Consider the following 25936-nt stretch of genomic DNA (forward strand, 5'->3'; position numbering starts at 1 on the left):
TATTCATAACCTCTGCAATATAGAATTAAGATGCAGCATTTCATTTTATAAATTCAGCCATTTGTTCAGCTTGAGGTCCAACATGGATGTTTGGCATTAATGACCTGTTCACTGTTGATGTTCCCGGTCATACCAAAGGTGTTGGATGGGGTTGAATCCAGGGCTCTGTGCAGGACAGTCAACTTCTTCCACATGAACTGGAAAATTACTTCTTTATGGACCAGGCTTTGTGATAGGGCCATTGTTGTACCCAAATAGGAAAAATAGGGGGGAACAAAAAGAAGAAAGAAAAAGAAAGAAAAGTACAGTTGAAAGTTGGAAGTTCAGTGCACCTATAAAAAAGCAGAGTTTATGGACGAAAATGAGTGACTGAGCAAAAAACTTCAGATGTTTTTTTGTAACTTGAAACAGACCTTTTATAAACACTACTGATGGAAAACAAACTTTTTACATCATCAGGCAGCATTACTAACTCAGACTTTATTGTTGTCTGTTTTAGATCTGATTATTAGAGTTTCCAGTTACTTTAAAAAAAAAAAAGGTTTATGAAAGTTATTCAGACAACTCAGTCAACCAGCTTCAAAGACTGTAAGACTGTAACTTTGAAGTTGATTCTATGTTCCACTGGGAGCCAATGAAGTGTTTGAAGTACTTCCATAATATATTCTGAATGAGCTGGAGTTCTTCCTGTTATTTCAGTATACCAGGTTGGTTGAGGTGAATGCATTAACGAGTTTCTTGAATGTATGGTACAGGTCCACTAACTTTTGATATGTTTTTTAAGTGATCATAGCTGCTCTAATTGTGTTACTGACTTGACTTTCAAAGTAAAGATCAGAGTCCAGAGTAACTGACACAAGATTCTCCATTTCAACTTTATTCATCTGTACAAATATCTGGACATGCAGAAATTGATTTAATTAATACAGATAACCAGCTTGTTTACATGACTGAGATTATCAGAGGCAACAGAATTGTACAGCTGTCCGTCACCTGCATAATATGTTTTGATTTCCTTATAATGTTGCCAAGTTGGAGAATGTATTTGAAAGTACTGACAGAAACACATGCTCCTTTCTGTGGGAAAAAGTCTTTTTCAAATCAGAATATTCTGATCGACTGCATCACAGGTTGACTAAAGCAGATGATCTTTTAAAATCACCGATCTTCAGGTTATTACTTGAATAATGAAATATTTCCAAGATCTGATGTGAACACAATACAGATGGAGAAAAACTGTCCAAGTATTTAAATACAATCTTTTCTAGCATTTTGAGAATGGAGAAAATGTTTAGTAATTAAGTTTAGCAAGAAATGAACAATGTATCTGGGCTCTTTTTCTCCAGTTATGCTGAGATAGGAGCTGCAGTGACCTCATCTTCAAATAACGACACGTTAAATTTTTCCCAAGACAATTTAATGTTAACTGCACTCTTGACATATCAGATTGTTGCCATGATTGGAACTTAGTGAAATGAAAACCAAGTTTTAAACCTGAGTCATTCTATCTCGTGTCACAAACTAAATGTGTGTCCAAAAATAATAATAAAAATAAAATGAAATAAAAATCTCAGAGTATTTTTTGTATGAAAATCCATGTCTTTTTCTTGTAAATGTAGAAATAGGTTTGTTAACTCACATGGAGGTCAGGATCAATTCCAGAAATTCATCCAATCAAATGTGACTGAGAGCAACTAGCTATCCATGTCCATTATATAAAACTGCACTTTACATTGGCTAGTGGCAAGTTAGCAGAGCAATATCTAAGTGGGAGTGTACTGATTTCAGTGTCAACCTTTCTATAATTTCAAAAGAATGAGGTTGTGGTTGTTTTCCTCCATTTTACCTATATCATCCTCCTCATAATCGACATTAAGAGTGAGGAAGGTGTGTGTGTGTGGGTGTGGGTGTGTGTGTGTGGTGCCCAACAGTCCTCTGTAGCCCTTGAGCTCTGTATCTCCCTCTATCTTTTTACAGCTCCAAACTGCTTTATTCCCTAAACCACACCTACATTTGAACAATCCAATCACATCTGCAGTATTCAAACTCTTCTTGTAACTAAGCCCCAGCAACATATTCACATTCATTACAGAAAAAAATTACATGACAGAGGGTAAACTTCCATTTCACTGTGTGAAATGTTTCCTCTAGGAATAATCATGGTCTGTCCAACTGTTTAATCGTGCAGTCATTCCCTGGCCTCAGAGAATGGAGTCTCCCCACGGAAAATACACATCTTGTTACTGTTACTGACTACACAGACTCTTACCATATTCTGTGCACAAATTTTCTTGACTCATTGATTATCAGTCCTTTTATTTTCAAATGACAATGTTATAGGCACACACACTACAGAGCAGACACATTGGCATTATGGTTGGGCTCTATTCAATTAGGTTTTTTCTGAGACTCAAAAATATGGTTTTGCTCCCAGAGGATTGGAGACCCACCTTGTAAATGACTAACAGAAAATGTAACATAAGTAAATCAGCTGTAGTGTCTATCTGCAGATAAACCAAACAAGTAACTCCACAGATGCATTAGTGATGCTGTGGTATTTCTTGGTGCTGTGACCTTGAAATAGCAATGGTTTTAAGGATCGGAATTATGAAGAGCATTCACTACCAGGTCTGATTAGAACTGACATGAAGACAGAGCCAGGTCTGTTTGGACACACACTATGTTGGGATCTGTTACCCCATGTTATGGCGGTTTCCATAGCCTTTGCGATGAGTGTCTTTCCATTCATCCCAGTTTCTGGCTTTCAACAGAGACTCATCATCATTTTCAGCTTGTTTTTCCTCTTCTTCTTCCCTTTCATTTGTATCAGTGTCCTTCTCTATGGCAATCTTCCTGGGTAACCCCTGGTCAGGCAGGACTCCATGTTTCCTGTGCTGTTCATACCAGTCATCTACTGTCATGGTGGGAAGGCTGGGGTAACCGGCCCCAAACACCTGAGCCTGTGGATGAAACAAACACATTGTATCACACAGCATCTAAATAGACGTTCCATAGATCATAAGATTGTGGTGTCTTTGCAGTGTAGCTGCAATATGTTTATATATATTTATGCTGGTGCAACTGACAAGTTCTATTCATTACAGAAAGCTGATTAAATAATAAAAAACAAAAACTCATTTTTTATTTTTCAACACACTTCAATAGAAGCTTCAAATATTTTAAAAAATGACATTCGGTGCATCCATAAAACTGGTAGTACACATTGACTACTGCTGAGTACCTTGACTGTTAACTGTGATAAGAATTTAATGTTTTAATGAATGCGCCCACTGAGGTCCTGATGTAGTGCCCTGGATTTATCATGTCAGCTCCCTCACATCTTTACTTCCTTACCTGCTTCATCTTCCAGGCTTCTACTTTTCTGTCATTTGTGTTCAACTATGATTTTGTGATGTTCAGGGATTATTATCACTTGACCTTAATTGTACTCCACCCTATGCTGTGTTTTGCCCTTTTTTAATTTGCATTTAGTGATACATTAGTGGCTTTTTCAGCAAAATAAACATTAATGACTGTCAGTCACTCTTCTTTGAACTCAGTGGCTCACAGAACTTTCAAGCTTTCTGAAAAGGCATGTCAGCCTGAATCTGTGTTTTGCCTGTGAATTACCCATCAGCGCTGCTCTTTGCTACGAATCTGTATCTGTATCTCTATCTAATGATTGTTACTGACACAACATAGCAAATATAAGCTTACAACAGTGAACTTTTTACAAATTTCCTTTGAGGCACTTACACAGGAATTATATACAGAAATTAAGCCTTAAATATGAGGCATGCAAACTTTTGTTCTATATTCCATCTTAAGTAATGTGGTAGCATGTTTATATTACTGAAGAAGATAGACTGATTGCAGTCAGTCTATCTTCACTGCAAAAAGTGAAATCTAAGCAAGAAGAAATATCTTAAATCAAGGCAATATATGCACGTTTTTTGTCTGAGATTCTCATCTTACCAGGCAGTTTTTATGTTAAACATTTCACTCATTTCAAGCTGTTCCATTCGTAATTACCTGAATAAGATATTACAATTTCTTACTCAGATTTTATGACTGGTTATTATAAGTTACTGAGTAAATTAAAGCTTGAGACTAGAATTTCCAGAATTACAAGCTATTTGATCAACGCTAACAAGAACTTTGTCAGGATGTCTTTGTATCCAGACAAATGTACCTTTTTTTTTTTTTTTCATCTGGTTGCACTACTTTTAGGATAACTGAGGCTAGATATTTTTACTGGTGAGTGGAATTTTTACTGTTGGCAGATTATTTTGATTGTTTTAAGTAATATTTGCCGAATTTAACTGCTTTTTTTCTTGTTTTTGAGAGCTGATTTTTCGCAGTGTATCATTGTGTCTCACAGGCCTTTGCTCTGTTATGTATTGTGTTCTAGGGTGCAATTGCCTCTGAGGTGCAGTGAAGTTACCCTCAATTACAAAATCCTATTTTTCTTCCTACTCCCACTTTGGGGACTACAATTTCTTTAAATAGTTTCCTGGTTGTCCAGTTGTTAAACTCCAGATGAGAGCAGAGATGAGCCAGTAAAAAAAAAAAAATCTTATTTAAGTCTTCAGTGAATCCGTGCGTTCAAAACACTTTAGTATCATTAGCTAGAGATGTGATAATGTTTGTTCCCTAGGTATTGCCCATTCGGCTACATACAGGCTCCCTATAACTGTCTGACTGGTGGAACTTTTTGTTTTAGCTGCAGAGACTTATTAGCGCATACGAAAACCTCTGCAAGTCCAGATTAAATGGCATTTTGAGAGTAGCTTATGTACATATTTTCAAGTGAAACAGGATAGGCAGGTGGGGCAGTGGTTGGGAGTAATTTTATTTAAATGTTGAAAAGTGGGGGCTTCATAACAAACATGAGTTGGATGCTAGCATCCATTCAGTTGAGAGTACTCCTTCAACACCTTCATCAGCCCCGTGACCAGAGAAGGCACTAAACATTCTGAGGTGGTGAACACCTGAAGACACACTGGCATACCATGCTATTGCTGCTGAACTAATGAATCTTGGCTAAAAGATGAAGACTGATTGATGGGTAGATATCAAGATATTATTGCTTGAAACTGGTTGATCCAAGTTACATAAGCACACGTTATATTTTGTTTACAGGTGGAAAACACGATTGGACTTTGCCATAGGAATACAAAAAAATTGATTGGGGGGGGGGGGGGGTTGACATACATTGTTTGATAGGTGCACAGTATGAGATCTTAAAGGCTGAAAAGGTTATTTCTCATTTCACAATGAACCATGATATCTTAATCTGTCTGGAACAGTTGGACTGCAAAGAAACCAATTGTGAGGAAGAACAAGAACAAGAAGAGAATTGCTTGGGCCAAGAAACACAAGGAATGGACATCAGAGCAGTGGAAATCTGTCCTTTGGTCTGATGAGTCCAAATTTCGTTAAGAACAATGAACACAGGTGCATTTTATTGATGGCATTTTGAATGCACAGAGATACCATGACGAGATCCTGAGGTCCATTGTTGCGCCATTCATCCACGACCATCACCTCATGTTGCAGCATGATAATGCACAGCCCCATGTTGCAAGGATCTGTACACAATTCCTGGAAGCTGAAAACATCCCAATTCTTGCATGGCCCGTATACTCACTGGACATGTCACCCATTGAGCATGTTTGGGATGCTCTGGATTGGCATTTACGACAGCGTGTTACAGTTGCTGCCAATATCTAGCAACTTCGCACAGCCATTGAAGAGGAGTGGACCAACATTCCACAGGCCACAATCAGCAACCTGATCAACTCTATGCGAAGGAGATGTGTTGCACTGCGTGAGGCAAATGGTGGTCACTCCAGATACTGACTGGTTTTCTGACCCCCCGGAACCCCCCAATAAAGCAAAACTGCACATTTCCTTTCATGTGACCAGCCTAAGGCACACCTGTGCAATATTCATGCTGTCTAATCAGCATCTTGATATGCCACACTTGTGAGGTAGGATGGATTATCTTGGCAAAGGAGAAGTGCTCACTAACACAGATTTCGACAGATTTGTGAATAATATTTGAGAGAAATGGATCTTTTGTGTAGAAAATGTTTTAGATCTTTCAGCTCAGAGTTCAGCTAATGAAAAAATGGGAGCAAAAACAAAAGTGCGTTCAAATTTATGTTCAGTATATGTAATGGTGACACTGTTTCCAAATAACTAAAACCTAGTTTGGCAAATTCAGATGACAAACCTGATGGTCAACATATACTCTGATATGAATATGTTTGAGACGATTTCTATTTTCATATCATCCCTGATATACCCCTGAGACACAAACCTGGGTGGAGCAGGTGCTGAGTGGTGTGTAGATTATGATGAGAGACTCGCTTGTGGTCTCAATACAATGTTAGGGTCAAAGAAAAACGTAACATCTTGATTTTGTGGGTATGTTATGGGCTCTACCCAGACGTCAAAGAGCCTAAGGACATTACACAGTCTATGTTTCGGTTAAAGTTATTGTATCTTTAATATCACAATTGTTATCATTATCCTATCCATAACGTCTAAGTCTAAAGTTCTGGTGGGGAGCCATATGCAGAAAAGAGATGCAGAGAGTCAGATCCATGGAAGAGGGACAGCAAATTGGTTTGTAATTAAGGATTTAAAATTCACTCATCACTTGTTCTGATGTTCTGATGATGACATGCCACACGACCAGAAACATTTTGGACACAGTCTCATATGTTTCTTGCATCTTAGTTCTGATGTAAGTTTGTTAAATCACCTCAGAAGCACACTCTATATGCTACTTCTGCAATCACCAGCAGCTGGCTTGTTGTTGAATTTTGTCAATGAATGACTTCATGCGGTTGGTTCAAGACCTGCTGGTCCTACACTCTCACCTGTACAGCGTCCTTGGTAAGTATGAAGGGTTTCATGGGAGGCCTGACTGGCTGAGTTGGCTGCTTGGCAGCACCCTGCTTCAGACCATCCATCTTCTTGAGTATCTCCATCTCCTGGTCAATGCTTTCTATTTCCTCCAGACACAGAGTGACCCATCTCTGGAGATTCAGAATGTAAAAATCTCTGCTGACTTCATCATCGGTCTGTCCGCTGTCCACAGCTCTTCGAACATCTGACAGTCTGGTTTCCAGCTCCTTCTTCTGACGGTACCGCTCAATCTTAGCTTGTCTCTGTGCTGCCATGGAAATCAGGTCTGATGAGCAGGTGACAGACTGGAACAACAAGCACACACCACAGTATTGAGTATGACCTCATTCATTTTCAAACTGTGCTGTAAGTGATGCTTTAATTGAAACATTTATTTGTAAGTCACAGCGCTTCTTCTTTCGCTGTCTTTCCTTTCACTTGTGCATAATTTGTCCTTATTCATTCAGATTCTCAGCAGTCATTTTGTCACTCGAACACCACTGTCCCACCAGGAACTCTTTTTTCTGTTCTGCTCCAATCGTTGGTGTAGCTACTGTTTGTATGAAGAGAACACTTTGTGCATGTCCTTCACAATGAAAGCATAATAATTTGAAGGCAGTGATAGGCCATAACAGTTAAGGAACCTTAGCTGATTGGGATCAAAAGATTGGAATTGGAATTGGAATTCTGGAATTTCCCCTTGCGGGACTAATAAAGGAATACTGAATTGAAAATCACTTGATTATTAATCGATTTTCATTACTTTTGTTGGGAAGAATTAAATACAAGGGTTTCATAGATTTTAATACATCTCTGAGGGAACACAGTCATATTTCCCAGCATACATGGCAACATATATACTAGTGGAACAATGTCACGCCACCAAACCGTTATGTACAAACAACCGGGGGTGTGAAATATATCAGCGGTCCCCAACCTTTTTTGCGTCACGGACCAGTTTCACGTCTGGCAATATTTTGACGGACCAGAATAGAAACAAATAAAAATAAATATATAATAATATAATATATATAATAATACAATTCACCATTACGCTGAATGTAGTTGTAATTAGTGGGAGCCCTAGCTTGGCTTCACTGTGTCATTTGCGAGCCTGTCACCACATATTACGCAGAGCGGGCTTGGTGTGTGTGAGAATCACCTGAAGCGGCAAACCCATATTTTAAGTGGGACTAATGATATTGTCTCTTAAATGCAGCTTTCTTTTTCTTGGAAGTTGTAAGCTCTTCTGCTTCTGTCTCATCATTTGGCTTTTTCCCCTTTCTGAAGAAGCTCTCCAAAGATGTTTGTTTTTTTTCTCATTTTGCTAGCTTGTGGGCTTACTTTTTTGCTACCGTATCACATGGCAGTCTCCCTGTGTGGTCCAGTACCAAATGGCCGGTGGTTGGGGACCGCTGCCATATATTGTTTGCGAGTGGGATTTCAAAGCCATGCGCATGTATATGTTGCATTCCACATTATGAGTGTGCCATATCATATCATTCTCAAAAAGATAACAAAGCTCATATTGTGATAACAGCAATATTCCGACTTATTGATGTGATGATGTCACACCATACCGTTACGCACAGCAACAATAAGCATGGCTGAAAGACAATGTAACAGGCTCCATAGTAGAGGAAAGGGGGAGCAACTTCAGTGGTGTGGAAATGATTTGGTTACAAAAAAAAGATATACAACAAACTTATGAAAGAAGTCCATCCACTATGCTCTGCTACTGCCAATCAGCTCGTTACTCCCTCACTACGAAAAAGGCCCATTTATCGCTCAACAAAATCTAGACTGCTTGCTGCAGAAAGTCACAGAAAACATTTCCACTGCAGACTGAATACTTACAAAAAAATGAAAAGAAAATTATCTGTTAGAATTCTTAATCACACAGAGGGAAAATTTCGCAGCACCACAAACATGCACCACTTCAGATAGAATGTCCCTTTCATTTGATCCTATCCTCCACACCAAAAGAGGGCCAAAAGAGACCTGGGCCCATATTCAAAAAGCATCCTAAGGCTAAAAGTAGCTGTTAGTGATGTAAGATTTTTCTTAGCATTTTCCCTCGGTAAGATAGAAGTTATTCACAAAGCATCTTAGGCCTCAAGAGAGCTCCTAAGGTGAAAAACTGTTAGGAGGAGGGAGGACTTTTAAGAAGCCTAAGAGTGTCTTAAATAGACAGGGATTGCAGCACATACCAGCGCTTCTCACACTCATTGCTTGTGCGTAAAAGGAGAGGGAACGAGGCATTGATCTGCTGGGCAATGCACTCTCAAGTCTGCCTCTTCCCTTGGGCTGTGATCCCAGGACTCAATTTCCCTCTTAATACTGTTTTTTTTCATCCACGAGCTGTGCCAACAGCAGGCACTGCCCTTGTGCCCAGTTCGGTCTTCTTGTTCTCTTTTTATCCATTTCATTCGTTGTTCTGGTCATTCTGCCAAATCAAACCGCTTTTTATAAGGACGCCAGCAATCACATGAATTGCTGACAGCTGAGTCTGCGTCCACCATTAATATCAAATACATTAAGAAGTAAAATTACCAGCATGGACAGTAAACATAACAATAAGCAAACCAATATAATCGGCATGTGAATGAGGTACACTCAAACATTTTGAAGCTGTGTCACAATTTAATTTTTTTTCATCATCATGACATAAAATTAATGTATAATAATGTATAATTAATTTTTATCCATTTCATTCGTTGTTATGGTAATTCTGCCAAATCAAACTGCTTTTTATAAGGACGCCAGCAATCACAGGAATTGCTGACAGCTGAGTCTGCGTCCACCATTAATATCAAATACATTAAGTAGTAAAATTACTAGCATGGACAGTAAACATAACAATAAGAAAGTTAATATAATCGGCATGTGATTGAGGTACATTCAAACATTTTGAAGCTGTTTCACAATTTAATTTTTCTTCATCATCATGACATAAAATTAATGTCATGATTACACATTTCTTAATACAGTCCAAGTTATATGATCAGTTGATTTTACTGTCCATTCATTACTAGGAGCGCGGAGTGCTTTTTTTGTTGTTGTCTTTTTCCTTTTTTGTAATAACCAATGACAGCTTTTAGAAGACTGCGTCATACCTAGCAACGGGGTCAACCACACCTCCTCGCTAAAATAAAAGTTTCTGTACCCTCCTTGCACAGAGTTGCTCTCAGACACTTCCTGAATCACTCTTAAGCTAAGATTCCTTGCTAGGAATTTTAATGCTAAGTTAGGAGCTCTCTTAGAGGACTCCAAGAAGCTTTGTGAATACGGGCCCTGAAACTGAAAAACAGCTTTTGTAACTGAAAAAAAACAGAGAACTGGCAAAACACCATCTCCCTGTACAATTCACTGGGCAGTTGATTACTGAATTGTGGAGCAGTGAGACACACTCCTGCCAGCAACGCAAAGATGGAAAAGTGGCCGATGGTATGCCACTCTTGTTCTAGTTCATGTAGTTCATGTTGGTTCTGTTGCCCTTCAATGGCAAAATGCAGTACTACATATTTGATCAATATTGAGTTAGAATTTGTAACTGTTCTTTGTCATCTTTAACTATATAAACAAATATAATTCCATAGAAATGTGTAATTCCCATGAATAAAGCTTTTAAATTTATTTTGCATAAACTACAAAACCGACCTAAAAACCAAGCAAAAACAGCGACTACCACCATGCTACTGAGAAATGTAGTAAAACTGCTAATTTTAATGTCGTTAATGCCCGACACTGACAATCACATATATTGACAGATTACATACTTCGGCAGAAAATCCAAAGTATATTATATAAGTAGTCAGTGTACCACAGTGGCAACAGATACACGCTGCGTGGTACACAGCAGAGGGTCTTTCCTGTAACAACAAAACCAGCTGAGCTTGTGTTTGCAGTATGAAGTGTGGACACAAAAAGCTCTGACAAAAAAGCTTGCCACATTCAAACTCTTAGGTTATTCAGCTGGCTTCAAAGAAGCCTTAACGTTCGTACAGTGTCTTTTGACAGTCCCTAAATATCAAATACCAACACTGCCTCAGTGTGCCAGTCTACAATAGATGCTACTAGCCACAATAGCTACAGAGTGTGCTAATGCCAAATTCAACAGGCTAACCGGCAAAATAAACATTAACATTACATAAAATCGCAAAACTCAGAGGTTCTAAGTTTGGCACTGTATCGATCCATCTTTGAGCTTCACTTTTGAAGCAAATCCCACTGTTTGGTTCTGGAGATGAAACTGTTCACAACTTCAACAAGGTATTTCATGATGACCCACCGCTACATTCTATATGCCGCAACCGCTTTATACCTGTGGCCAGACGCACAATAATATAGGCCCTTTTACCATTACTTTGTGGGAATAATAAATCTCCTAACGTGTCTCAGCCCATGGGGCAGCTCCTGGTTTATCAATAAACAACAACAGCAACTTAACTACTGGTGTTAAATGATCGTCTTTTTGCCTGTCACTCCAGGGATATGAGTCAGACAGAGAGCACACGTCGAGGAGATTATTCTCAGTGTGTTTTATTTTCAATCAATAAATTTACCGTCGCGTCTACAACCCACGTGTGTAATGAAACGCTTTTCCAAGCTCGAAGATATGAAAACTGTGGTGCTGGCATGTCGCCTGCTACTGAATTGGGAGTACTAACTCAGACCCAAATTTCAGAACAGTTCAGTTCAGTTTATTTTGTTGATGTTTCAAAAATTCAGGGAGGGCTATTTCATTCATTCATTCATTCATTCATTCATTCATTCATTCATTCATTTATTTATTTATTTATTTATTTATTTATTTATTTATTTATTTATTTATTCACTTGAGTGAGTTTTAAGAAATGCTGCTGGAAGGCCCCTGCACTTTTAGTTTTAAAAATAATTAAACTTAAAAGCATTTCAATTAAGATTTTGTGTTTGAGTTATTTTACAAAAAGTTAAGGTCTTTTTTTCAGTGTACACAAAACAAACAAATAGTATACTTTATTGATTCTAATCCCAGGTGTGTTACTCTAAATTTTGACACCAAAATTTTCATTTTTATTTGTTGTCTTATTTGTTGCGGCCTACGAGCCGGCCGTAACAGCTGCAAACAAATATCGGTTCTAAATATCGGCTATCGGTTTCGCTTGGTTAGTAATAATCAGTATCGGTATTGGCCTTGAAAAATCCATATCGGTCCATCTCTAGACCATCTCTTGGACCAAACACACTGCTCTGTGTGATGAACACAGTAACACCCATGTAATTAAAATCATTCATTTATTCACAATTAAAATCATTATAACTTACTGAATTTTCAATGATGTTCAAGCTGTTTGTTTTGTTACAAATGCCATTCATGACAAAGGATACCTGGTTAAATTAAAAATGCATGTTTACATGCCAAAATGCTTTGTCTTACGTAGATAACAGAACTGGTTCTATAATATTAAAGATTAACTTATCCTGTGTAATTAGATTCTAAGTATGTTCCTTTTTCTTCCTGTATATGAACTGGCTGCCATGATAAAAGTGTGTTCATACTTACGGAAATAAATGAAGACCTAGTATTGAAAAAACACATCATTAAAACAAACACATTACAACAAAGTTAAAAGCAAAATAAAAGCAAATTTCTGGCAGGCTTCACAATTGCATTTTTTTATTACTAGTGAATAGTGAAATATTCTCATTTTGCCAATTTACATTTTAACTTATATATTATATACGAATAATATATATTCAGAGTATCAACAGGGTTGCGCAGATTTGTAGTATAGCGGTTACATATCCTGGTAAACTAATCTTACAGTTTTGTAAAAGCGAAAATAAATTACTTCGGGCCACATGTTTATAGAGATGAAGACTACAAATTTTCTCTATAATCTATAAAAAGACTGATGAGTGATCAATATAATTTTTAGATTCTTACTGATATAACTTTAATAAAAACGTTCTTAATATCAGAACAATCACTTAACTTCATGTTCGCTTAAAATATCTTATTTTGATAACAAACAAATGAAATACAGCCAAATTAAATTTAAGCATTAAAGGAGTGGGAAAATACAGTGATATATTACTGAGTGGAAAAAGGATATTCCTTGGCTAATTTTCAGGTAGGAATTGATCCTTAAATTTGAGTCCTTTTATTTAGTGATGTCTGCCCAGACCTTAGTGGTGGCCAATGACTTGAATGTGCTGCATGCTTTTGAAGAGCAAAGAAAGTTGCTTGGATTTCAGTTTTTAGTAGGTATTCTATGGGGTCAGAACAGAGACTGTAAATTTTGGCATCAAAAATAAAACTTAGCACTGAAAAAAACTGTCATTGAAACACTATTGGAAAAAATTGTATTGGCAATAAAGCAAGTACTGGCACTGGAAAATGTTCCACTGAAAAACACAAAGATTAAAAATTATTTCATTTCATTTGGATATTTTGTAATAACTTGTGTTTTTCAACAACAATCTTCTGTTTTTTTTCATTGTCTCTTTTATTTCAATGATTTGGTTTTTTCTGTTGGTTTTTTTTTTGTTTTTTTTTTACACTGGCAGTTTTTTTTATAATACTGTCAGGTTTTGATGTGGAGAGGAGGGGTTCGAGGGGATAAGCAAAAAGAGTGTGAGCTACATAACTGCATACTAATGAGAAAACGGCACTCCTTTAAACCTGAGGTCTTGCTGAAGCCTCTGGCATGACCTCACCAGCAGTTCAAGCCCCATACAACACCGCTGTCCATGTCTAATGAAAACACAACACTGTATGAGCAGCATGGATTTAATATAAATGACACTGCACACATGATGATATAAATTTACTGAGATTTGTAGTCTACTACTCGTTTGAACCATAATAAATGATGTTTTGTGTAGCAAAACCTCAACAGAGCCTCGAGTCCGTCTAGGAGCACAGACACCGATCACAATCCGTGTGGGCCATAGTGACAGACCAGCAGCCTGACATCATATCAAATGGCAGCATTTTAACAAACGAGGTAAGAGTCCCTCTCATACCTGCAGTTTAACCCCCCATTGTATTGAGAGACCATTAGCATGTCTACAACCTTATTCATAGAAAGGTCCTCCCATCAGACAAAAGAAGCCTGCCTGTTTGATAAAATTGAAATACATCTCTTCATGACAGATTCCAAATATGTTTTATACCATCTCCCTTTTTTTCCCCGCAGTTCAGTGGCATGTCATGTCTACAAATGATGTTAATGACTGCTAACACACGCAATATGCCACAACATCATCTGATTTATTTCCAGGAAAGGCATTAAAACAAACAGAATTATTAGACTCCAAGTTGCTGATATGTTATCTTTTCTGAAGTAGAGAAGTGTGTAACAACATAAGTGTGGTGGCTCAGAGGCTGCTGGTTGCTGTGGGTGCACCTTTGTGTGTTTGCATTTGTGACCCAGTCCCTGGGAGCATTCACATTGAGCCAAATATGTGAGACATATGTAGTGGTTGAACACAGCTCATGCTACCCAATATCAACCTGGAACTGTGTGGGTTGGATTCTGGCTTGATGGGGGTGATTCTTTTTCCATTTGCCGTTTTTCAATGCTAATAATGTTACATAAGGTGCTTGAGTGACACACTGAAAACTGACCCTTCTCTCTTTCAGATGAAACATCAGTGAGCTGAACTCAGCTACCTGGTTGACAGGCCGCAGCATGTCAACAGGTAAATAAGGAAATAAATTGTCAGTGCAGGCTTTCTGCTGCATGCTCTGTGTCATCCACGTCATAAAACTGTTTATTGCTTCTACTTCATTCATTGATAACACTCATTAATGTGATGATGCTCTAGATGATGAGATGCGATCAGAACGATTAGAAAGGCACTGCAATAATCACAACTGCTGTTAGATGAAAACATCAAAATGAAAATGTTTTTCTCAAAAGAAAATGTTTGTCTGAAAACATTTCTTGTTGACATTTGGATGGTGCCCTGCTTGCAACTTTAATGACCTTTGCCAGTCGAATGCCTGGTGAAGTGATGGACTGCACCACAGACGTTTAACACACGTGTTACAATTTTGTGGTCTGAGTAACAAAACTTTCTACCTGTCGGTGGATAGTGGCAGTAAGTGCCAGAATCAGTATGACAGACGTTGACATAACGTTACCAATCAGTATCGGCATGTTGGTACTAGTTACCTGTACTGGCAACATTACAGAAGTTACTCGTGACTAGGGCTGGGCCGATATACAAGCAATATGTCTCGCGATAGACACGTCATCCATATCAATATAAAATGCGTTCGATAAAGGATTCGATTTTTTTTTTTTTTTTTTTCTTCGTCGGAAGAAACCTGAAGTTGTGAAGCAAGGTTGGTTGCATGAACAAAGGCACTCGCTCTCAGGTAACTGAGCCAAGTAGGGACTAATCGCTAATCAGTGAGAGAGACATGCTAACACGCCAATCATGTAACATTATCAAATTCGGTTGCGCCATCTCGTTGTCACGTGTTTGATGCTCCGCGAGGAGTGAGATGAGAAATAGAAAGTGAGCGCTGCAGCGAGCGAAGAAATCGTCGATAGAACCGGGAAAGTCAGCTCACCAGTATGGAGTTTTTTGGATTATAAGTCGGACCGTAGTCAGACCAATATGGTCTGTAACTTTTGCAAGACTTTAGTCCCCACCAAGCCCGGTAATACCACAAACTTATTCAACCACCTTAGCTGCGCTCACTCTCTGGAGCGTAGCCGTATTCTCCAACGTCCGCCAACCGCAGCACCACCGCACAAGCAGCAGACCACCATGCAGAGGTATCTGCTTCAGTGCCTGATGACAAATCATCTAAAAGCCACGATGACGTAACGGAGGCAGCAGCATATCATATAGCTAAAGACATGCTTCACTGAGCACTGTGGAGAAGCCAGGTTATAAACATCTCTTACAAATGCTTTTTTTTTCTTAAACACACTTGCAATACAAATATAATTGAATAGTTCATGTATGTTTAGAGTAAGAAGAGTGACTAAAGATGTTCATATGTCTAGGCTGGTTTTATAGTTCAGTCAGTGTTACTGTACTGTCTATCATGTTTGTTTGTATGTATGTATGTATGTATGTATGTTACAGATGTCAAGTCTACCTCAGTTTCTGCTATGTTTCCAAAACACTGCACATATTTGAAAACATTTTGTTCACCAGAAGGTGAATCATTTTGTGAACTTCCTGCACTAAACCTGCAGAAAAAAAGTTCCCAAGTTTCTCTCTGTTTACATTTTTACACTTTTTTTACATTTATTATTTGAGTGTTTTCCATGGTTGTGTGGACATTTCGTTTCTGCCTTGATAGCTGAGAGGATTATAATCAGAGGAAGGTTAAATTTAAAATAAAAATGTTTTAATTGAATGTATTTTTCTCCTGGTCCTTATTTTAAACAGGTCATAAAAAATATCAATAATTATCGATATCGACCAATATAAAACACTTATATCGCAATAGAGTTTTCAGCCATATCGCCCAGCCCTACTCGTGACTGTTATGGGTGTTGCACAAAAACGTTACGATAGCAACATGTAAATGAATTGAGGCACACCAACTGACTTACGAAGTCATTGTCTGTCATTTCTGCTGGTGTAAACTTTAGCAAAACCGCTTAACATTACCGTGGCTGTAGAGAATCCATTTTCTGATGCTTCGTCGGAACTCTTCCTTTCATTTGTCGACTTCGGCATTTCGAACTGCGATATATTATACTCTTTACATCTCCTCAAGAAATCCAGAAAGTAAGCCCGGGCTGTTTGGACTATCTCTAGCCGTTTGTCTCTGTTGGTCTGCTTCATTGTCAGAGCTCCTAACAGGGCGGGCAGCAGCAGGTATTTCAGGTCTACCGTGGCTATCTCCTCAAGCTCTTCATTGCGGCTGAACAGATCGAGCTGAGCCACCATTCTTGACGCCTCTTCCAGCATACTCATGCCACGTTTAACTCGAATCTGAATGCTGCTAGAGCCAAGTGGTTCGTTTGTACTGTTGACCTCCTCAAATATCTTCCAACCACGATCGAGCAGGTCAGATAATTTAGGGTGTTTTGCGTCTGAACTCAATGACCAGATAACATCGCTGTTTGCCTCACATTCCGCCATCTTGTCAGTGTTTCCGGGTTCAGTCTTCTTCGTTCTGTATTTCTTTTAGGCAAACCAAAGGATTCAAGGAGTATTACTGCCCACCACAGGTCAAGCATTTAGACGCTTTTCTTTACCCTATAAAATGTTCAGTATGGGCCTATAGGCCTACACGACGGATGCAAACGTAATTTAGCGTAATTTAATTGTTGAAATTTTGTATTTTAATTTACCACATATGTAATTTTAGACTTTGTTTTCACTAGCCTCTCCTTGTATTTGCATTTTGGTATTTTGCACAGGCATGTTCAGAAAAATGCTAACCTGCTGTACATTTAATGCAAGGTAATCTGTTGACAGTTTAAGTAAACTCTACCACCAAGAAGGAATTATAGTTGATGATTATAGTAGATGATTAGCTCACAGAAAATGATGGAAAGTTGCATTTAATATTATTTAGCAAATATAAATACATTTCACAGGGCAGCACAGTGGCACAGCAGGTGGTGCGCCTGCCTCACAGCTAGAAGGTTGCTGGTTCGATCCCCGGGTGGGGCCTTTCTGTGTGAAGTTTGCATGTTCTTCTCGTGCATGCATGGGTTCTCTCCGGGTACTCCTGCTTCCTCCCACAGACCAAAAAAACATGCTCATTAGGTTAATTGGTAACTCTAAAATTGCCTCTAGGTGTGAGTGTGTGTGAATGGTTGTTGGTCATGTGTGTTGCCCTGCGATTGATTAACTGGCGATCGGTCCAGGGTGTACCCCGCCTCTCGCCCATCAACAGCTGGGATAGGCTCCAGCCCCCCCACAACCCCAAAAGGCGGTATGGCAAATGGATGGATGGAAGTACATTTCACCTACATAATTAATAAATATATATCAATTTCACAGAGATCATTAGGAAATAGAAATCAGTTTCCACTACATAATTTGTAATAAATACATTTCACCCAGCTAATTATACAAATCAATTTCCACTAAATAATTTTTAAATATAAATCAATTTCACCAAGATGATTACTAATCTGATTTACTGTTACTTTTATTAACATGTACTTATTTTTATTTTTATTTTTATTATTATTTTTTTTTTTTTGCTAAAATTTAGTTAAATTGTTATAGTTTTCAATACTTTTTAAAAACAATTGCAGTACTTCACTGCATTAAAAATGGTGTTTGGTGGTGGCAGTTTCCCTAAATTGAAACTAGAGTTTGAAAAGTTTTAAGGTTGCTAATGATATCACAGTGCCATTGATCCATTCTTTGCAGAGGTGGACAGAGTACACAACTTCACTACTTGAGTAAAAGTACCGATACTTCTTGTCATATATTATTCCAATACAAGTAAAAGTAGCTTAGCGAAAATATTACATAAGTAAAAGTGCAAAAGTATTTGCTTAAAAAATTACTTGAGTAAAAGTATTAAAAAATATATATAAGGAAATACAGGAAAGGAAATTAGCTTTATTGTCATTACACAACACACTGATGTGATTCTGTTACAGACATGTTTATTGCTCAAAAATAAATAAAGGCAAGAAACCTCAGAACACAGACATTTATTGTAACATTCAGTGTATCCTTTTGTTGGCTAATTAGCTTTTAGATTACTGTTTTTAAATGAACAGGCTCAGCTTTGCCTTGAATTTTGAATTTGAATGGCTGCGGCAACCAGCTCTGGGTCAGACATCATTTTCCCAAACCTTTTCTTCAGACGGTTAAGCAGGGCATCAACAAGCGGTTTGCAGAATCTAAGTGACACTCTTGCTCTCTCAAGCTTTGCAGTGAGGGTCGTGATGGTAGGCAGCAGCCATCCCATACGAATAGATTCTCCCTGTAATATGTCAAAAGCTTTGGCAACTGGAGCCATGGTGTTGGTGTATTCACCTAAAAAGAAAATATCAGCTGGACTGTACCTAAAACAGATCAGATTACACAAAATGTGATGTAATTAAGGGCAGCACAGTGGCGCAGCATGGTGGCGCAGCAGGTAGTGCGCGTGCCTCACAGCAAGAAGGTTGCCGGTTCAATCCCCGGGTGGGGCCATGCTGTGCGAAGTTTGCATGTTCTTCCCGTGCATGCGTGGGTTCTGTCCGGGTACTCCGGCTTCCTCCCACAGACCAAAAACATGCTCATTAGGTTAATTGGTGACTCTAAAATTGCCCCTAGGTGTGAGTGTGAGTGGTTGTTTGTCTTGTGTGTTGCCCTGCAACTGACTGGCGACCGGTCCGACCCCGCGTCTCGGCCGTTGACAGCTGGGATAGGCTCCAGCCCCCCCCGAAAGGGATAGGTGGTATAGAAAATGGACGGATGGATGATGTAATAAAACAATCATTTTCCTTTGGCCAAAATCATCTTCAAACAATTAGAATGATAAGTGATTAGAATAATAAATGTGACCATTACTTTTTCTCCAGCCACAGGATGTCAGAGAGGAAGGTGTTATGAATTATTGAAAAATGTTCTACAGATTTAGCATTATTTAGTTTTGTTGGAATTAAATGGAAAGCAAAACATCCAAACATTTACAACTTACATGGGTACGTTGAGTGTAGCACAGACAGCTCTCATGGTCCCCTCTCCTTGGTTTCTGATTACTTTGATGATGGGCGCTACACCCAGATAGAAGGAATTCCAACGTGTTGCATTGGGCTGTACCAGCTGAAGCTTGCAGTGTTCCTCTATCACCTTGACAGCTGTGGTGGACCTTGCAGTCTTGTTCCAGAGAGCCTGTGACTTTGAGAAAGCTGATCTTGACAGCCTCTTATACTGTATGCCTCTGTCTTATGTGCATTGTTTGCATCCACTGTAGACACCAAATTAAGCAAATGGCAAGCACACCGATGATTATTAGGGAGCTGGTACTGAAGGCCATCGTTGATGTCTTCTGCCATGATGTTTTCAACACCGATGAATCAGGGCCATCATCTTGAGTTGATTCTTCCTCAGTTACTTCTTCAAGTGCAACATCATTGTTTTCATCTTCTTCATAGACCTGAAAGGCCTTGACGAAATTTGAACCGTTATCAGTTGTTGTTCGGACAATTTTGTCATGGATTTCATACTCTGAATGTATGTCATTCAGTGCACCTGCTAGGATATCAAATGTATGAGAACCCTTTAACTGCTTACATGCAAGACCAACAGACTGCCTCGGTAAAGTGCCAGGATCCAGCCAATGTGCTGAGTCCAATAAAGCTTCTCCTCCTCGCAGTCTAACAATCCGTCGGTGTTGCTATATATGCAGTATTCTGCATTGCCTCTTTCACCTGCTTTTTCATCACTACTGTAGCATTATCAATTTTGTGCTGCACAGAAGTCCGAGACATGACAGAACAGTTTGGCTGTACATTTTGAACAAAGCTTTGAAATGATGGCTGTTCCACCAGTGTAGAAGTATGGTGGCCAACAAGGGCAAACGCCCCGCAAACGGCAAAATGCTGCAAACACAGAAACGATGCAGAACCAAAAACACACAAACACATAAAACAAATGCAACAGAAAAACACTGCAAGAGAAAAATGCTGCAATCTCATTTAATTTAACGTTAGTTTTCACTCTACGACATCGTCTCCTTATATTGGACACTTAGGGGGTCAGAGAGATGACCGAGTGCAGGTAAATTAAGGACAGAGTACAGGCCAGGGAGATGACAAGGAAAGACAAGAGGAAGCAAATGTGAAGAAGAGTAACAGAGGGAATGCCAGGAAGCAGAGAAGGGACATTAGGACAAAATGGGAAGATGAGGAAGAGATATGTCAAAGTCAGTTGGCTTTATTGTCAATTTCTTCACATGTACCAGACATATAAAGCACTGATTCTTGAGAGTCAGGACAAAACACATTCTAAAAAACTTTTTTTTGAAAATTAACACTATGTTTATTAGAGTTATATATTCATGTCGATAAAGATCTAACGGTGCAGGCTGGAAGTTAAAAAACATTTTTAATAAATTCACATGTTTACCTTAAAAACTTGATTTGTCTCAACTCCGTCAGACAGACTAAAAGTATATAATTATAATAGTCCAACAATAATCTTAAGTTCTGATGTATGTTGTAATAGTGTTCTCTGTTACTCAGTTGTTATTTTATGCAATAAAATATAATATATAAACTGAAGGCTTAATTTCACACTGTTATGAATACACAGATTTCTAAAAATTAGCATTTTCAAACTCTATCTTTTATTTTGCCACTATAGAAAAAATATCCTTAAAAATATCCAGATGTAGATCTGATGATCCTTTATTATTTCAACAACAAAAACTGAAGAAAGAATCCCCCCCCCCAAAAAAAAAATTACAAAAACATACATCTGACTGTGCTGATGACGATCTGACGGAGTTGACAAAATTGTATTTGCATTTCTGATCGATGAACAAATGTTTTTTTTTTAACAGAAGGAAGTAACAATAGATTAAGAAATAACAACTCCTTGTCTTTTACTGAACATATTTCTTCTCTGGGTCACTGTTTAATTTTTCTTGTCTCTTTCATTGGTACTCTCTATTTCTTCTCCTTCGCTCCTCAACTGACAATTTCTCTCTAGCCATGCTTTCCTTTAATACAAAAGTCAGGAAAAGTGCATTTGAATATTACTCTGGAATCAGATGTCCATTTACTTCACATGATTGATTGATTGATGTAAAATCTTAAAGGTGCAGTGTGTGTTCCAACAACCAGATGTTGAAAACATCTACACACTGGCTTGTACAGACAAAATCAATATCCAGTGGAAGTAGTGGGAGATATGACACAGCCATTACAATAGAGATATAATGTAAGAGTATAACGCAAAATGTTCAGGATCTCTCTCTGAACTCTGCATGTGTGACAACTGATATAATTGTAACTAATAAGAAGTAGCAAAGAATGATACTGACAGACTCAATGATCAACTTCCACACTGATTTCCTCTAGGAATCCCACTGCAAAGCAAAGAAGACCACAGCCTGCCCATGCCCTACAAATCATAAGTATATTGTAGAATAATGTAATTACATGCTATATATGTACATGAATGTGCTGATAAAACCCTAAAATAACATTCAATCCTTTACTATATTCCAAAATAGTATAATATTAGTACATTATGCGGTTATTGGTGGATTTGTCAACTTACATGTCAACTCCATCAGGTTTTATGTGTTCATAAAACCTGACGGAGTTGACTCTGACGGAGTTAATAAAATGACAGTTTTTTTTCCCTCTGCAGAAAAAAACACTGCAGCTAGATAGCTAGTTTTTTGGCTATTGCTAGCTGTCTGCATAATCTCAATAAAATACTTTTATTGAATCTACTATGGTTTTGGTTTCTACTATATTGACATGCTCCAGCGGTGACTACAGGAAAATTGGCATTGTTCATCTAAAATATAAAAAAAAATGTCAAACTAACCAGACCATGTGTGGTACTGCTGCATTCACCACAGCCAGGGGAATGAAAAGGGACCCTCAGGGATATAGCTGACCATGCTATTATCTGATTTAATGAGGTTTATGAAAAAATCTCACAGAGTTGATGGAAACAGAGGACATAACTTTGATAGGCAGATTTCTATGTAAAATATTTTTAGATGTTCACGGTATGCATTTTTTTATACATTTATAACCCTTATCTTTGATTTGATATAAATGTTTTCACAATTGTAGAGGTTTTTAAAGTTTTTTGGGGCTGGTGAATATTGTGACCTCTTGCTAAGGACAAGAGAAATAACATGGGCCGTCTAACCACTGGTCATACATTTAAACAAATATACCCCCATAAAGTAATTATCTATGCTAAAACATAACATCAGTATTCACAATTCAAATCAAATCAAATCAAATCAACTTTATTTATATGACACTTTTCATACATTACAGTAACACAAAGTGCCTCACAGAGGGTAAAAACAAAAACAAAACAATACAAAACACTGTGAGAAGAAGCTACCTTTGGGGGCCATGCACACCGAGAGGAATCATGGTCCATGACTGCGGGGGCGCTGACACAGGGACCACCCCAGCCCAGGCAGACAGGAGGCTCCACGCCAAGGTGTAAAGCTCTCTAGCTACCCGGGCCAGGGCCATCCATGGAACAGCACCCCCATCAGTGAACCAGAATCATCCATCCATTATCTATACCACCTATCCCTTTCGGGGTTGCGGGGGGCTGGAGCCTATCCCAGCTACAATGGGCGAGAGGCGGGGTACACCCTGAACTGGTCGCCAGCCGATTGCAGGGCCACATGTAAAGACAAACACACATTCACACTCACACTCACACCTACGGACAATTTAGAGTCATCAATTAACCTAATGAGCATGTTTTTGGTCTGTGGGAGGAAGCCGGAGTACCCAGAGAGAACCCAACATGCAAACTTCACACAGAAAGGCCCCGCCTGACCCGGGGATCGAACCGGCAACCTTCTTGCTGTGAGGCACGCGCACTACCTGCTGCGCCACCGTGCAGCCCTGAACCAGAATCAATATAACAAAAATAACACAATAAAAAATAAAAATTAAAAATAATAGAATAAATAATAAGAATAGAAGTCAACTTAAGAAATTATAAATAGTTAAATGAGTCAGTTAAAAGCCTGATTAAAAAAGATGGGTCTTGAGCCTCTTTTTAAAAACATCAACATTCTCTGCGGCCCTGAGGCTCTCTGGGAGGCTGTTCCACAATCGGGGGCCATAATAACAGAATGCCGCCTCCCCGTGTGTTCTAGTTCTAACTTGAGGTATTGTTAAAAGGCCAGCACCGGAGGACCTCAGGGTCCATGAGGGTTGATAGGGTAAAAGTAATGCAGATAAATAAGAAGGCCCAAGATCGTTAAGACACTTAAAAACTAGTAAAAGAACCTTAAAATTGATCCTGAAGCGCACGGGGAGCCAATGCAGTGATTTTAAAACAGGTGTAATATGCTCCCGCCCTCTGGTCCTCGTCAGCACTCGTGCAGCTGAGTTTTGTAATAATTGTAAGTTATGCATGCTCTTTTTGGGAAGACCAGAGAGCAGGGCATTACAGTAATCTAAACGACAAGAGATAAAAGCATGCATCAGCACCTCCGTACTGGCCTGAGAGAGGAACGGGCGGACTCTGGCTATATTCTTGAGATGGTAAAAACCTATCTTTGTTATGTTTTTGATGTGTGGAATAAAAGTGAGCTCAGAGTCAAAAATCACGCCCAGATTTTTTACTGATTTTGAGGGTTTAAAATCCTGTAACTTTCGTAAAAGTTTCTCTCTCTGGCCTTCAGGACCAATGACTAAAACCTCTGTTTTGTCCCAGTTGAGCTGTAGGAAGTTTGCTGCCATCCATGACTTGATGTCTAAAATACAGTTAAAAAGGGCATCAATTGGCCCTGTGTCATCAGGAGACACAGCGATGTACAGTTGTGTATCATCAGCATAACTATGGAAGCTGACGCCGCGCCTCCTGATGATGTCCCCAAGGGGCAGCATGTAAAAATTAAAAAGAGTTGGACCTAAAATTGACCCTTGGGGAACCCCACACTTTATCTTATGGGTTCCTGAGGAACATGTATCCATACTTACAAAGAAACTTCGATCAGTGAGGTAGGACGTGAACCAGTTAAAAACAGTACCAGAGAGGCCGACCAGGTTCCTCAGTCTATTTAATAAAATGTGATGGTCTACTGTATCGAAGGCGGCGGTTAGATCCAGTAGAACCAAGACTGTGAGTTTATGATTATCTAAATTACACCTGATGTCGTTTAAAATCTTTAAAAGTGCTGTCTCTGTACTGTGGTTCACCCTAAAACCAGACTGATGAGTCTCTAAAATATGTTTCGAATTTAAAAATTCATTTACTTGATTAAGAACAAGTTTTTCTGAAATTGTACTTAAAAATGGTAGGTTGGATACAGGCCGGTAGTTATTTAAAACATTGGGGTCTAAATCACTCTTCTTTAGAAGGGGCTTCACCACCGCCGTTTTAAAGGAGGTGGGGAAGACACCCGTCTGGAGAGAGCAATTGACCAAATACAGCAGCTGTTCCTCAAAGAATCCATAGAGTGTTTTAAAAAAACGGTGTGGGAATTGGGTCTAAAAGGCAGGTTGTGGGCTTTACCTGGGAGAAAACTCGACTAAGTGTCCTTTCCACAGGTCCAAGCAGTGATCCAGGTGATAAAAGCTGTTGAGATAAAAGACTGGATCTTATGTCATTGATTTTTCTTCTGAAGTGGTCTGCAAAATCCTCACAAAGGGCGTTATCTGGTGTCTTTTTTTTTTTATTTTTGTTTGTTAAAAGATCAATTGTGGAGAATAAGAATTTGGGATTATTTTTATGGTCATGGATTAGGTTTTGGAAGTGGGAGATTCTTGCTTGTTTAACTGTGTTATTGTAGATTTTGAGGTGTTGACGTAATATTTCATAGTGAACTGTCAACTTTGATTTCCTCCATCTCCTATCAGCACTCCTGCATTCCTTTTTGAGTTTTTCAATTTCCTCAGTTCTCCACAGAGGTGTGGGTCTTGTTTTGATTGTTTTGATAAAAAGTGGAGCCACTGAGTCCGGTGTTGACTTTATTTTATTGTTAAAGTTGTCAGTGCAGGAGTGCTCTGTAAGTTCTGGATAAAATTTCCAGCCACTTCAGAAGTTAGGTAGCATTTCCTCACTGTTCTCACAGGGGCCTCCCGCTGATTAAAACTGGTGATTGTAAAAAACACACAAAAGTGGTCAGACACAGCCAGGTCCACAACAGAGGGCGCACCAACCGACAGACCATAAGATATAACGAGGTCCAAGGTGCGCCCCCTGCTATGGGTCGGCTGCGTGACATGTTGCTTAAAATCAAGGCAGTGTAAAAGGTTTAAAAATTCTCTGGACATTAAGTCTGAGGAAAAGTCGACGTGTAAATTAAAATCACCGGCTATTAAAATTCTGTTAAAAGAGGTATGAATAATTGATAAAAGCTCAGAAAACT

At 38.8% G+C, this 25936-nt stretch overlaps 2 protein-coding genes across 2 annotated transcripts in view; both read right to left on the reverse strand.

Annotated features, from left to right (window-relative positions):
* Positions 1 to 861: 861 nt before the first annotated feature.
* igbp1 (immunoglobulin (CD79A) binding protein 1) lies at positions 862 to 17044 on the reverse strand. Its single transcript, XM_070962738.1, has 3 exons — positions 16546 to 17044; positions 6891 to 7223; positions 862 to 2960 (listed from the first exon to the last, which is right to left on the reverse strand). The coding sequence occupies exons 1-3, from the start codon at positions 17020 to 17022 to the stop codon at positions 2694 to 2696; spliced, it is 1077 nt and encodes a 358-aa protein (XP_070818839.1). The 5' UTR covers positions 17023 to 17044; the 3' UTR covers positions 862 to 2693.
* Positions 17045 to 18820: 1776 nt separating this feature from the next.
* The window catches only part of LOC139331318 (dolichyl-diphosphooligosaccharide--protein glycosyltransferase subunit MAGT1-like), a 74609-nt gene continuing 67493 nt past the window's right edge, over positions 18821 to 25936 (reverse strand). The window contains exon 9 of the mRNA XM_070962742.1: positions 18821 to 18917. Within this exon, the coding sequence (XP_070818843.1) occupies positions 18889 to 18917 (29 nt within the window). The 3' untranslated portion in view covers positions 18821 to 18888. The remainder of the gene's footprint in view (positions 18918 to 25936) is intronic.

The sequence above is a fragment of the Chaetodon trifascialis genome, chromosome 5 (assembly GCF_039877785.1).
Source record: "Chaetodon trifascialis isolate fChaTrf1 chromosome 5, fChaTrf1.hap1, whole genome shotgun sequence".
NCBI classification, from domain to species: Eukaryota; Metazoa; Chordata; class Actinopteri; order Chaetodontiformes; family Chaetodontidae; genus Chaetodon; species Chaetodon trifascialis.

Excerpts from the sequence above, each read along its gene's own strand:
- igbp1 (XM_070962738.1), bottom strand. The coding sequence starts at position 17,022 with ATGGCGGAATGTGAGGCAAACAGCGATGTTATCTGGTCATTGAGTTCA. Across the intron at positions 7,224-16,545 it reads ATGGATTCTCTACAGCCACG|TCTGTCACCTGCTCATCAGA; the intron begins GTAATGTTAAGC and ends TTGTTGTTCCAG. Across the intron at positions 2,961-6,890 it reads TTACCAAGGACGCTGTACAG|GCTCAGGTGTTTGGGGCCGG; the intron begins GTGAGAGTGTAG and ends TTTCATCCACAG.